The 11,921-nt window shown below is 54.7% G+C and overlaps 1 protein-coding gene and 1 long non-coding RNA gene across 6 annotated transcripts in view; one reads left to right on the plus strand and one right to left on the minus strand.

Annotated features, from left to right (window-relative positions):
* NTRK3 (neurotrophic receptor tyrosine kinase 3) overlaps positions 1-11,349 on the minus strand; it is a 392,667-nt gene extending 381,318 nt beyond the window's left edge. For 3 of the 5 annotated variants that reach the window (XM_002825781.5, XM_063716294.1, XM_024232832.3), the window contains exons 1-2: positions 8,311-11,349; positions 7,578-8,155 (exon numbers count right to left, since the gene is read on the minus strand). In XM_002825781.5, the coding sequence (XP_002825827.2) occupies positions 7,578-7,825 (248 nt within the window). In that variant the 5' untranslated portion in view covers positions 7,826-8,155; positions 8,311-11,349. Of the gene's footprint in view, positions 1-7,577 lie in introns of all 5 variants that reach the window. The other 2 variants (XM_054531808.2, XM_054531809.2) reach the window with 1 other exon arrangement.
* On the plus strand, positions 4,332-7,687 carry LOC134760220 (uncharacterized). Its single transcript, XR_010137235.1, has 2 exons — positions 4,332-5,132; positions 7,063-7,687. It is a non-coding gene; the product is annotated as an uncharacterized LOC134760220 (long non-coding RNA).
* Positions 11,350-11,921: the final 572 nt, after the last annotated feature.

The following is an 11,921-nucleotide window of genomic DNA, read 5'->3' on the forward strand; positions in this document are numbered from 1 at the left end:
TTTGGCCAATACCACACCCATAATTATCCTACGTGCCTTCCTCTCCTATCCCAGCCAGGGTAATTCCCACCCAAGGAACTGAAATGTTGTAAACTAAAGGATTCTCCTAGACTTTTACATCAACTCTTTTATTTATTTTTAACTTAATAGTAATATATTCGTGTGTGTGTGTGTGTGCATGTATGCATATATATGTGTATGCTAGTATGCATAAGAGTATTGCAAAAGAGCATAGGCAATATAGCTTAATATTTAAATGCCAGACTGCTTTGCCATTTACTGGCTGCATGAAATTAAGTGAGTTAAGTTCCTTCTCTGCACTCAGTTTCCCCATCTGGAAAATGAGGCTAATAATAGTACTTATTGGGGTTGATGTGAGGCCGCAATGAGGTATTAGCCTTAGAGTGCTTGGCACAGTGTCTAGAACATAGTAAATGTTCCAGAAACGCTAACGATTGTTATCATGTACTCAGTAGATGCTAGCTGACACTAGTTATGTATGGACAGATTTCTCTTTGCCAGACATGACCCATAGCACTGAACTTCAACAAGGTGCTTATATAATGTAGTTGTTATTATTATCCATTTCTTATAGATAAGGAAATTGAGACCCAGAGGAGGAAAGGGATTTGTTCAAAGCTAGGGAGAGGCCATGCCTGGAGGAGCTTCTGGGAAAACTGGGCTTAGGAAGAGAGCAGCTGCCAGAGTCCTACATGCTTGATGATGCGTGTCTGGGGAAGGAATCCTGAATCTCCCACCGCCCAGACTCTGGGACACCTACGATGGGACAAGCCAGGCGGGAGCACCGGGCAGGGGTGAGGCCAGGGGAAAAGGACAGGCTTCCAAGCCTGCTGAGCCCCAGGTCCCCCAGCCCTGTATGTGAACAGAGCTCAGCAGAAGGCCTCATCGAGTTGATTTCTAATTGGTGTGGGCTGCAAGCTGCAAGGAGCTCTGGGGCTGCCAGTCTCACATAGTTGCTGCCTCTGGGGACCCTGAATTTGGAAACATTGCATCAGAGGGAGACACAGTCATGGGGGAGGCTCTGGTTTTGACAAAGTGCCCAGAACAGGAGCCAGCACTGAGTAAAAGGCGACCTCAGCACCTGGGAGTGTGCCCGGGAAGAGGAGTCTTCCAGCGACCCAGGGACCCCAGCTGAGTCCCTGCCCACTCTGGGCCCTGGGACCCTCATGGATGACATGAGGGAGAAGATGACTGCAGTGGTCCTTTCCAGCTTTGAATTCTGGTGAGCCCTGTACTTAGAGGCAGTGGAAATGGGAAGAGCCTTCTTGGGGGTTCTCAGGACTCCACCGGGCCCTGAGCTTTGGTGTTAGCCTCACTGGAGTCTTCACTCCTTATGACCCAACCCATCAACGAGCAGCTTCCAACACACTGGGCCACCAGAAGGATTTGTGTTCCTCAAAGTTGAGGTCAACGAGGCTCAAAGAATGGCAAATGACATGAGCTGATCACTCAGTTGGTCACCAACATCTGAGTGACTGAGTCCAGCCTCTATCTGTGCCACTCTTTGACCAGTTGCTGAACACTCAGCCGCCCTTTGCAAGTCCCTCAAAGATGGGTCATTCCCGCAATGCTGCCCTTTGGGTGGAAAAAAACTTCCTAGATGAAAATGCTCTGCACCTCCCTTCCCAAAAAACCAAACCCCAGGGCCTCAGGAGACCAAGGTCCCAAGGTTTGATCCTGGAAGTATCTTTCTCTGAGGCTATAACTATTCCCGCTTCCAAATCTCACGTCAATAGCCCCTCACATTTCTGCCTTCCTTTCTCAGGCCTAGTCCTAATGTCTGGCTGAAAGGGCCACGCCCAAGAAAGAACAGAGCCAAGGGGACCCACAAGCTGGTAAGAGAAGCCCCAGAAGAACCACAGACTCCTGAGAGCCTCTGGACTTTTCCATTTGTGAGCTACGACAACGTGACCACCTGGGACGCTAGATTTGTTCTTTATTTTGTTTTCTTGATCTGTAAAATGGGACTGTTAAGCTCTGCTTTTATATGCCAAGCAACTGTCACAAAAATAAACTCAACAACTGTAAACTAAAAATAATGATATGACTGATGGGGGCATTCGTGGAGATGAAGGATTTGCTACACAAGGATAAGAAGGTAGTATCCCAGTAGGGACTAGACCATCGTTTAAGAGCTGGCCTGGCCCCTGCCAGGGGGCTTTTGGGCCTTGGGAACTCTGATCCAGAACTGAGATCCCCCACCCAACCCAGCTTATTCCCTCCTCACATTGACCCTACCCCCGATTAATCAACCCCTCCTTGGCACAGCACCAAGGGAGGGCCAGGGGCTTCAGGACCACCTCTTCTGTCACCACCCTGTCTCCTTCTCAAGTGCCAACCTTCCGAATCACAAGAGCAGTGGGTACCAAGCTGTATTGATCATGCATGATTTAGCAATCAAAAAGTTTATTTTATAAACCCCAAACACTCATATTTATTACTTTATATGTTTATATATCTATTATCTATAGATTAAATATGAAATATCCTCTTTTCTAGGCAAAAATAATTTGCAATAGAAGTTCCAGTGTTTTCTTCTCACACCCAGTGGAGAGCTGTGCTCCAGCAATGGGCTGAAAGCTTTGCAGAAGAACATCTTTTCCTGGCCCTGAGCCCAGGGTGCAGATGGGGAGTCACGAAGCTGGGTGTCCAGGCCCTAATGAGAGGCTGCAGGCCCCAGCACATTCTTGTTGAATATGCCATTTGGTCTGGGCAGTTGACTCTAAATAGTGTCATGTGTCACAAATGGTGTCAAATTCTGGGTGGCCTGAGTTTGCTAGAGATGGGAAGGGAAGGAAGAGGAGAATAACCAGTGTACCAAAGTCAGTTAGGGAGTGCACCTCCTCCTGGCACCATCACAAGGATCATTGCTATCCCAAGGAGGTGCCCTTAAAAGTGGCGTGGCCAAGCCTCCTGGGGGAAGTTCCCTGGGCCCTGAGATGATATATGTCCAAGTTGGAAGAAACACTCTGCCCTGCGGCCTCAATTCATAGTTGAATTTACAGTCTCAGAAAGTCTAGAGTGCCCTGATGGAGCTCACAGGGAGTTAGGGGCAGAGCCAAGGCGGGATTCACATGATCCATCCCTTTCTCTGCCACCAGCCAACTGGAGGCCCCGAGGGGAGGCTGGAGGCCATGCCTATGACTCCTGTGCAAGCCACCCATGGGAGCACATGGGATAGGGACCCAGGCCACAGTGGAAATGCCGTGATATTGGCAAGGGCCATACCAAAGGAGGGCCTCAGGCTACCCACACCCACCCAAGAGCAAACTGAGGTGGGGCCCTGGTCCTTCTACAGAGTTGGACAGAAGCAGCAGCTGGCAGGGACTGGCAAGGCAAGGACGGGGAGCCTCCCAGGAGAGCATGCATCAGGGCCTCCCTTTCTCACAGCAGCACCTCCTGTTCAGCCAGGCAGGAGGGTAGAAGGAGCCTTCTAGGACCCTAAGGAACCTTCCAGGTTGTAGGCTCAGCCTTCCTGGGGCCAGTAGATGAGGACTTTCAAAGCAGTGGCCAGGCTGGGCTGGTTTTTGCCCAAAGCTGTCATGGCCTCAGGTCCCATGGAGCTGCAGAGCAGATGCCCTTGGCCTCAGGGTGTATGACAGAAGCTTGACCTGCTGGGCTTCCTGGGGCAGGGGGTCTTGGCTCTGGAGCTGCCAATAGCCTCTCCTCGGTGGAAAACCCCAGGGCCTCGGGAGACCAAGGTCCCCAGGTTTGACCCTGGAACTATCTTTCTCTGGGACTCTAACTACTCCTGCTTCCAAATCTCATATCAACAGCCCCTCACATTTCTGCCCACCTCTCGCAGACCTAGTCCTAATCCTGGGGCTCTGAGCACCTCACTGTGCCTACCGAGAGCGAGCCCCATGATGCCTTTGGGGCCTGGCTCATACCCTGCCGGGTCATTGTCAAGGCTGGGTCTCCCCTTGATCCTTAGAAAGAATGAGACTCAGGAGCCAACATGACGGCCAAAGCCCCGAATGATCCTTCAGCCAGCCAGAAGAGGGCCTTCAGGGTGGGCCATGGAAATGAAGGGACCAGAGAGCTGCCAAATGCCAGGGACCCTGTGGCAGCTCAGAGTGAGACCCAGCTGATGACTCGGAGTCCCAGCTAAGAGCCCACGGTCTTTGCAAGCCGAGGTAGCCAGCCCCAAGCATACCTGGTCCAGCCACGCCATCCTCTCCCACTTCATCTTCTTTCTAACAGCTAAAGACCATACCATTCCAACCCAGCCCCAGGTAGGCCTGGCCTAGCAAAGTGGCCCAGACAGTCCACCATGGCCACCACCCTCCTGCCTTTGTGACGTCACAGCCTGGTTGGGCATGGCTGCGCATGGACCCTTCCAGGCTCCATGAGGTTCCTGTGCATCAACAGCTGCAAAGGCAAAGGGATTGGCCTCCTGGGCTGAAAGGGGCCAAAAGGGAGGGCCCTTTGGAGCAGCGTGGCTCTGGGAGGGGTGGAGGTGAGACCCACACTTCTCCTCTGATGCCTTGCAACTGATTTCCTCCAGATGCAAACAGGGCAGCTGAATGGGGAGATGGCCTCCCCCATCAGAGGCAGTTCCCAGCCAGCTTCCTTGGATGGCCACACAGGAATCACTCCACACACCATCCCTGAGAAGCAGAACCGCAGGGAAACCTCTTGTCCCTCTGGAAACTCAGGTACAATCAGTTCAGCACTTGAAGGAAGGACCTCAAAACACTACAGCCCGAAGAATAAGAGGGTGAAACTGTGGAGGCCTCAGCATCTTCTATCTAGAGTGTGCCCAAGCTATACCCTGGGGCATCCACCAGCATCAAGAGCTTCAGGCCAATGGGAAGCTGGGGGACCTCTTGGTCCCATTTCCTTGGTAACATCAGAAATCTGAAGAACAACTCTCCAGCAAGGCACGGGCTTCAACTGAAGCCCTCTTCCCAAGCCATACTAAAACAAGCACCAACCCCAGCCGAGGGTACTCCTCTCTGCCCACACATCCCTCTTCCAGCCTGCTCCATATGCAGCCCCACACAGTGGGGGTTCCTGTTGGGGTTGTGTGCCTGGGGAAAGTGACCTTACCACCCCAAGCCTCCATTTCCTCAGAAGTCAAACAAGGATGGGGATGCTGACTTTCCGGGGTGAGCGTGACTCCCCACCCTCTCTCCAGCCCTCTGGCTCTGGAGTGGAAATCTGGGCCCTTCTCGAGCTCAGTCAATACAAGCCATAGATATAACAGGGTACTGGGGAGAAGATGGGGCAAGGAGAGGTCATTTGACCCATGACCTCTGACCCTCCCCCACCTGCCACTGGCACAGCTCCTGTGGGAATCCAGTTCCCTTGTTCTTTGGTGTTGGGTGGATTTAGAGAAATGAGTCCTGATGGCCTCTCAGAATCCAAGTCCTGAAACAAGAATGGGGACACACACAGAGGGGCTCCAGATCCACTCCCTGCTCACTATCCTCCCAGACGCCCTCCTGAGGCCCTCCAGTGCCAAAGAGGGCAAGAGGCCACCCCAGTCCCCTCCCATCACAGACCTTTCTGGCAGCCTGGAAAGGCTAACCCAACTCTTCCCTATGAAACTGCTTCCCTGAGCATCATTACCAGAGGAGCAACACCTCTATGTGGCTATAAACAGCCTACGTGATTGTAACCATCCCTGCCTCCCACTGGCTTTCTACAGACAGACACATCCTTGGAGCAGCACACTGGATGCAGCTCACCCATTCCCAGAGACCCAGGCTGGGTACCAGGGGCCCCTTCTTCCAACCCTTGGCCCACCCCTGGCAATCTCTAGGTCAGGCTTCTGAGCACCAAGACTGGCCGCTCAGCTCCCACCTTCACCAGCACCCCACTCCCCCACATCCACCCCCTACACACACACAGCCCCAGTAATGCACTTCCAAGTCTGAGTTTCCCTAACAGTCTCACTCTGAACCCTTCTCCCTGCATCGTTGGGAATGCTGGAAGCCTGTGGCCTGCAGTGGGGGAGAGGCACAGTTGGGTCTGTCCTGTTTCTCCTGCCCTCCCTGCTGACTCCCGCCCCTTGGCTGTTCGTCTTGTCATCTCTGGCTGGGTTAAAGGGGGTGAGGGGTGAACAGCAGAGCTGAGATATGGGTCAAGCTTGTCTCCTGGGCCAGGAGTCAGAGACATCTCCTGGGCTATCCATTTCCCTCAAACTGTCAGCTGCAAGAGTGCAAGCAGAAGCTCCATTAAGCCGAGAGGGCTGGTGGGCTTTCCAGAGAGCAGCACTGCAATTCCTCCAGGCTTTGCAGCCCCATGGCCCTGGGCTGAAGCAAGGGGAGGTGCTCCCAGAGCAGCACCAAAGGCAGGTCCGGCCCCCTTAAGTCCGTCGAAGGGGTAAAGAGCCACCCAAAACGCCTTCCTCCAGACCTTGGCCAGGACCTCAGCACAAACCCTTCTCAGCTGCCTACCCATTGCTGGGGGTCCCCAAGGGCTGGAAGCCTTGAGGGAAAAGAGGTGAGAATTATCCTCTGAGCAATTCCAGTACGGTCCACACCCTTCTCCAGGGTGGTAGGTTAGGAAGGGGTCACCTGGCCGAGGTCAACGAAAGAAAAGAGGAGCAGACTCTCCTGTCCCCAGCCCTCGGTCTGTCCTCTCCTTTGCGTCTGCTGCCATCCCCACCAAAGAAAAATAGCAAGGAGAAAAGAGCAGGCCACCACTGGTCTCCCTCGGAGGGGGCAGAACCAAGCAAAAGCCAGCCAGAGTTGAATGTTCCAAATGAACCGATCCGCACGATCACACAAGAAACCCCTCTCCTCAAAACACACGCCCTCTCCTCTCCCTGCGCCATCCTGACTCGGAATTATCCGGAGCAGTTATCAAAGCCCAAACTAGGAAGGGATCTGTAGGCGCCCAGATGCAGATGAGGGTGGCAAAGGGGGTGTCTCGGAAATGCCCAAAATGGGGCTGGAGAGGGCGGGCTGCAGGAGGGGAAGGGAAGAGGTAGGCGTTCATGACGGCCTCCACACGTCCAAAGTCTCCCCGCGAGCAGCCAGCTCGCAACTTGTTTACTTGTCAGCATGTTTTGCTGTTTTCAAATGGAAATAGTTAAACACCTCGGCTGGATCGGCTGGATCGCGAGCAGTCCCTATCTGTCACCTTCCCTGCCGGCTAAGCGCAGCCGCCTCCGCCGCCGCTGCTGCCGCCTCTGCCAAAGAATCGAACAGCGTCTACTTTATTCCACTTGAGCGTGGCCAAACTGTTGCTATTTAGTGGGGACCAAAAAAAAAAAAACAATTTGCACCATCGAAACGAGCCAGCAGCTGGTTGGGGGGCGGGCGGGAGCTGGGCCCCGCGTGCCCTCGGCGGCCGGGGTCCTCTCCGGGGAGAGGCACACACACGCATCGCCGGATCGCGCCTCGCCAGGGCCGGAGTCACCTGGAATGCGCAGACCGAGAGCATCTCCCGAGCCAGAGCGAGCCTGACGCGCGCCCAGCGGGCGGCGGGCAGCGGCGGGCAGCGGCGAGCTGGGGCGGGAGGAGGGCCGGCTCCCGGCCGCGGGCGGGCAAGAGGGAGACGCGGAGCGCGGGGGAGGCAGGCTGGGGAGCGGCCGCCTGACTTACATGGAAGTGATATTCCTTGAGATGTCCGTGATGTTGATGCTGGTGTTCCCATTGCTGTTCCCTGAATCCTGCCCTTCCAGGAGGGGGAAGAGGTTCCCATCGTCCGGCCGCCGGCAATTGATCTCAGTCTTGCTGCAGACACAATTTGCAGGGCAAGCCAGCACGGAGCCCACATAGTCCAGCCAGACGCTTCCCAGCAAGAAAATCCGCCAGAAACTACACTTGGCTGGGCAAAGAGAGACATCCATCTCCGATCGCTGCTTCTAAAAAAGAGGAGGAGGAGAGGAGAGGGGGGTGGGGTGGGGGGAGTGGGGAGAGCAGGGGGGGAAGGAAACAAAGACGGCGAGGGAGGGGGGAAGGGGGAGGGGGGGCCTCTGCCTTTGAAACGCCGAGCGATCAGATGCAAAATCCTTCAGCGTCTGAAACCATCGCGGCCGCCGCCGCCGCCGCCGCCGCCGGGTGGGAGCCGCGAGGAGCGCCTAGTGGCGCGGTCTGCCGGGCATGGTGGCCGGCTCGGCGATCGCTGACTCGCCGGGTCCGGGGGCTCTGGAAGCGAGGCGCGCTCTCCGACTCCGAGACTTTGCAGGGTTGCAACAGACGGTGGGGAGGCAAAAAAAAAAAAAGAAAAAATGGTGCTAAAGTCACCAAGTCCCACCTACTGGGCAGAATTAAAACGGACACACCACACACCTGCAAAACACACACACTCACACACTCTCACACATACACACACCCGGAGCCCGAGGAAAGGAGGAGAAGGAAGATGCAGTAGGAGCTGCAGCAGCCGCCGCGAATGGCTCGCCGCGCGGCTGCAGAAATGTACAAGTGCTCCGAGCCTTACGAAACGCACGGGTTATCGGAGCGTCTTCCTCGGCTCGCTCCCTCCCTCCCTCCCTCCCTCCCTCCCTCCCTCCTCCCCTCCGTTGTCGCGGCCTCCTCCCCCCGCCCCCCGCCCGGGCTGGGAGCGGCAGGAGAGCGGAATCTCCCCCTCCCTCCCCTCCCCACACCCGTCTCTCTCCCCGCCCGTCCTCTCCCTCCTCCCCACCCACCCACCCACCCACTCGCCGGCTCGCGGCTGTAGCCGGCACCGCCACCCGCAGCCTCGCGGCAGCGCGCCCGCTCCACGCCTCGCAGCGCGGCGCCCGCTAGCCGCAGCCCGGGGGAAACCGAGACCGAAGGGAAAAAGTTGCAGTTCAGATTGCGAGGGTCGGGGCTGGGGAGGGAGAGTTGGCGAGGTGGCTGCGCGACACGGAAAGGCGCTCTCCTTTCCACTTTTTGGCCCTCGCGCTACCCGGTTTTGCTGCAATCCGGACCGCGGTAGGAAGTGAAATGAACGTGGCGGGGGTGACTGGGGAGTGCTCCCAAGCCTTGGGTTGGGGGCGCTCCCAAGCCTGGGTGGGTGGGGGGCGCAGGCTCACGGACGGCGACGGGGGGTGCCGGAGCGCACAGACACCCCAGAGAAGCACCCAGAGCCGGGGACCGGGACCGCAGACGCGCAGTCCTTGGTCTGAATGACACTCGTTTCCGTAATCTAGAGTCGGGGGCGCTGGTCTTGGCTGGGAGGGGACTGCGGGACATGGCATGCTAGGTGCCCCCCGTGCCCGCTGCGCTTTCTTGGAGGTGGGTTTTGCATCGGCCTTGAGCAGGCATGGATCGGGGAAGGAAGAAATAAGGGTCGAAAGGGCTGCGCTGGAGAGCCGAGGTGGCCCCGGGCGAGCTGTGTGTGCGAGAGAAATGGCCGGGGGAAATTGAGATGCAAGGGGCATATTTTGGCAAGCGCCACGCCAGCACCGTCAGAGGCTGGCTTCTCGGGCTCAGCTCTCGGGTGCGCTGAGCTGGCTGCCGGGTGATGGGGCGGGCGGGCTGCTTTCTCCGGATTCGGGGGCGCAGAACCTCCTCCTTCCCTCCCACACAAGCACCCCTTCCTGGTAGGGACGCAAAGCAGGTGCAGCTTTCGACGCGAGCTCAGATCTCATCCGGGAAAGAAGTGTGGGGGGGTCCCCGCTTTTGCGCTGGTAGGAATTTTTTTCTTAATAAAACATAAAGATGCCAAGTGTGAGCTGTTTGTTGAAAAAAAAAAAAAAAAAAAAAAAACGAGCATTCGCTGTGGGAAAGGAGAAGAAAGGGTTAGGGGAGTCCGAGCAGGCAGACACACTACAGCATTCACACGCAGAAGAAAGCAGGGTTCTCCTTCCCGAGCTTGGATGAGGGCAGGCGAGGAAGCAAAATACATTGAATTCAATTCAACTGCATCCAGTATCTGAAAGGAGTCTCCCCCGCCCCCCTGTGGATTCCGATGCAGGTCATGCAACTTGCAGGCAAGATGGGGGAAGGGGTATGCCAGTGTCACCGCCTGCCCCAGGCGCAACCACAGACAGGCCGGTCGCCTTCGGTTGGCACTGTCGCTTGGAGTAAAAACTTGGACGAAAAAAAAGGAAGAAAAGAACATGCCTATAAAAGGCAGTTTTCCCGACTTCCCGTCACATTCCACCTTCCCTTGGCCTCAGGGAGATTTTTATCCCCCGTCGCCATTATGGCCTTGTCTCCAGACTGGCATTTTGCCCTCCCACCAGCAGGAGGGGACAGAGTGTGAAGACCTCCTGGGACTCTCAAACCACTTGCTACTGGCCCTAGGCCAATCCTTGGTGTCCTTAGGCCACTGGGAATTTCCCTGTCACTTCAAGTGCCATTCTGGGATTGGCTTTAGAATATCTGAGAATCAGGGAAACTGAGGTGTAGTGAGATCCTAACGCTTGGCCCCTCTTGGGAGGTGGCAGGTGGCAGCAGAGAAACACAGCCTCTCTCAGACCACTCCTGGGCAGGGAACGCCAAGTGGATTCAGCCCAGCATCAGTGCTCCAGGCTGGAACTGAAATGGTTGTGTCCAAAAGATGCCCAGCCCAATTTTTTGAGAGAGAGAGAGAGAGAGAGAAAGAAAGAAAGAGAGAGAGAGAGAGGATTTTTAACATGTCAAGCAGAGAAGAAGAGACATCCATAAGTTAGAACAACAAAAACAACGAAAAAAAAACCTTTAAAAACCCCTCTGGATTTGGTAAAAATGTAGGTTGTGGAGCACGGGGCCCTGATGGGCAAGAAGTCTTTCATCCTGACAGTAAAATGGGATTAAGATGGGGTGCTACGTTTATGCTCACACTCTGGACCTGAGCAGGAAGCGGCAGCTGAAAAAGAGGGAAGCCCTTTCAAAAGCAGGTGACACGTGGACACATAGAGGGGACGATGCACATGGGGGTCTACCAGAGGGTAGAAGGTGGGAGGAGGGAGAGGATCAGGAAAAATAACTCATGGACACCAGGCTTAATACCTGGGTGATGAAATAATCTGTACCACAAACCCCAAGACACATGTCTACCTGTATAACAAAGCTGCACACCCTACACACATACCCCTGAACTTAAAAGTTTAAAAAAAAAAAAAAGCAGGTGATGAACTAGGTGTGGGGAAGAGCAGAATTTCACTTCTAACCACAGGGAAATGACAAGCTTTCTGGGACTCCGCTTTCCCATCTGTAAAATGACCACATTAAGACCAGATCCTCAAAACCCAAAGTGTGGCCCTCTGTCCAGCAGCATGCATATCACCTGGAGGCTTGCAAGCAGTGCAGCATCTGAGGCCCCACCACAGACCTCCCAAACCAGAATGTCCATCAGAACAAGCTCCCACGTGATTCATAAGCACATTGCAGCCCCATAGTCATCCCTCCCAGCTTGAAGATTCTCTGAATCTACATGGATCTGGGCCAAAGGGACTGTTGAGGGAGGAAAAAAAAAAAAAAAAAAAAAGGTGGGGGATGATGGGGATGGGTCCTCAGAATATTATTCAGTTACAGTGAAGTTAGGGTGAAATAAACTGGGTATCTCAGAGGCAGGGGCCTTGTCAGAAACAGACATTTGAAGTTTCATTCCAAGCTTAAGAAGGTGAGAATGACCTGCTCACGCACCGCTCACAGAAATCATAGTGCAGCGTCAATAATAGTACAAACTCAGAGTTTGGTAGTTCTTAACCTCTGCAGTAGGCCAGATTTAAATGGCGGAGCAGGAGAAAGTCTCCAGCATAGACACTCTCCCCTCAGTAAGAGTCCAGAGCATTTGCAGTGTCTTACCTCTTGGTAAGAATGTCCCGGTTGAAAAGGAAAAATTCCTGTCGCATCATGGAGTCCTGGAGATATCATGACCAAGCTCAATATCCAGCCAACCAGGGGTCACCCTCCAACCTCCTCATCTCCTTTGCTACCAACTGGAGTCTTAGAAAGGAGGAAACTCACCCGTGTCCCCCTTGCTGATCAATAAGAGGCAGGAATAGGCAAAGTTTTTTGTTTTGTTTTGTT

This window comes from Pongo abelii, chromosome 16, assembly GCF_028885655.2.
Source record: "Pongo abelii isolate AG06213 chromosome 16, NHGRI_mPonAbe1-v2.0_pri, whole genome shotgun sequence".
Classification (NCBI taxonomy): domain Eukaryota; kingdom Metazoa; phylum Chordata; class Mammalia; order Primates; family Hominidae; genus Pongo; species Pongo abelii.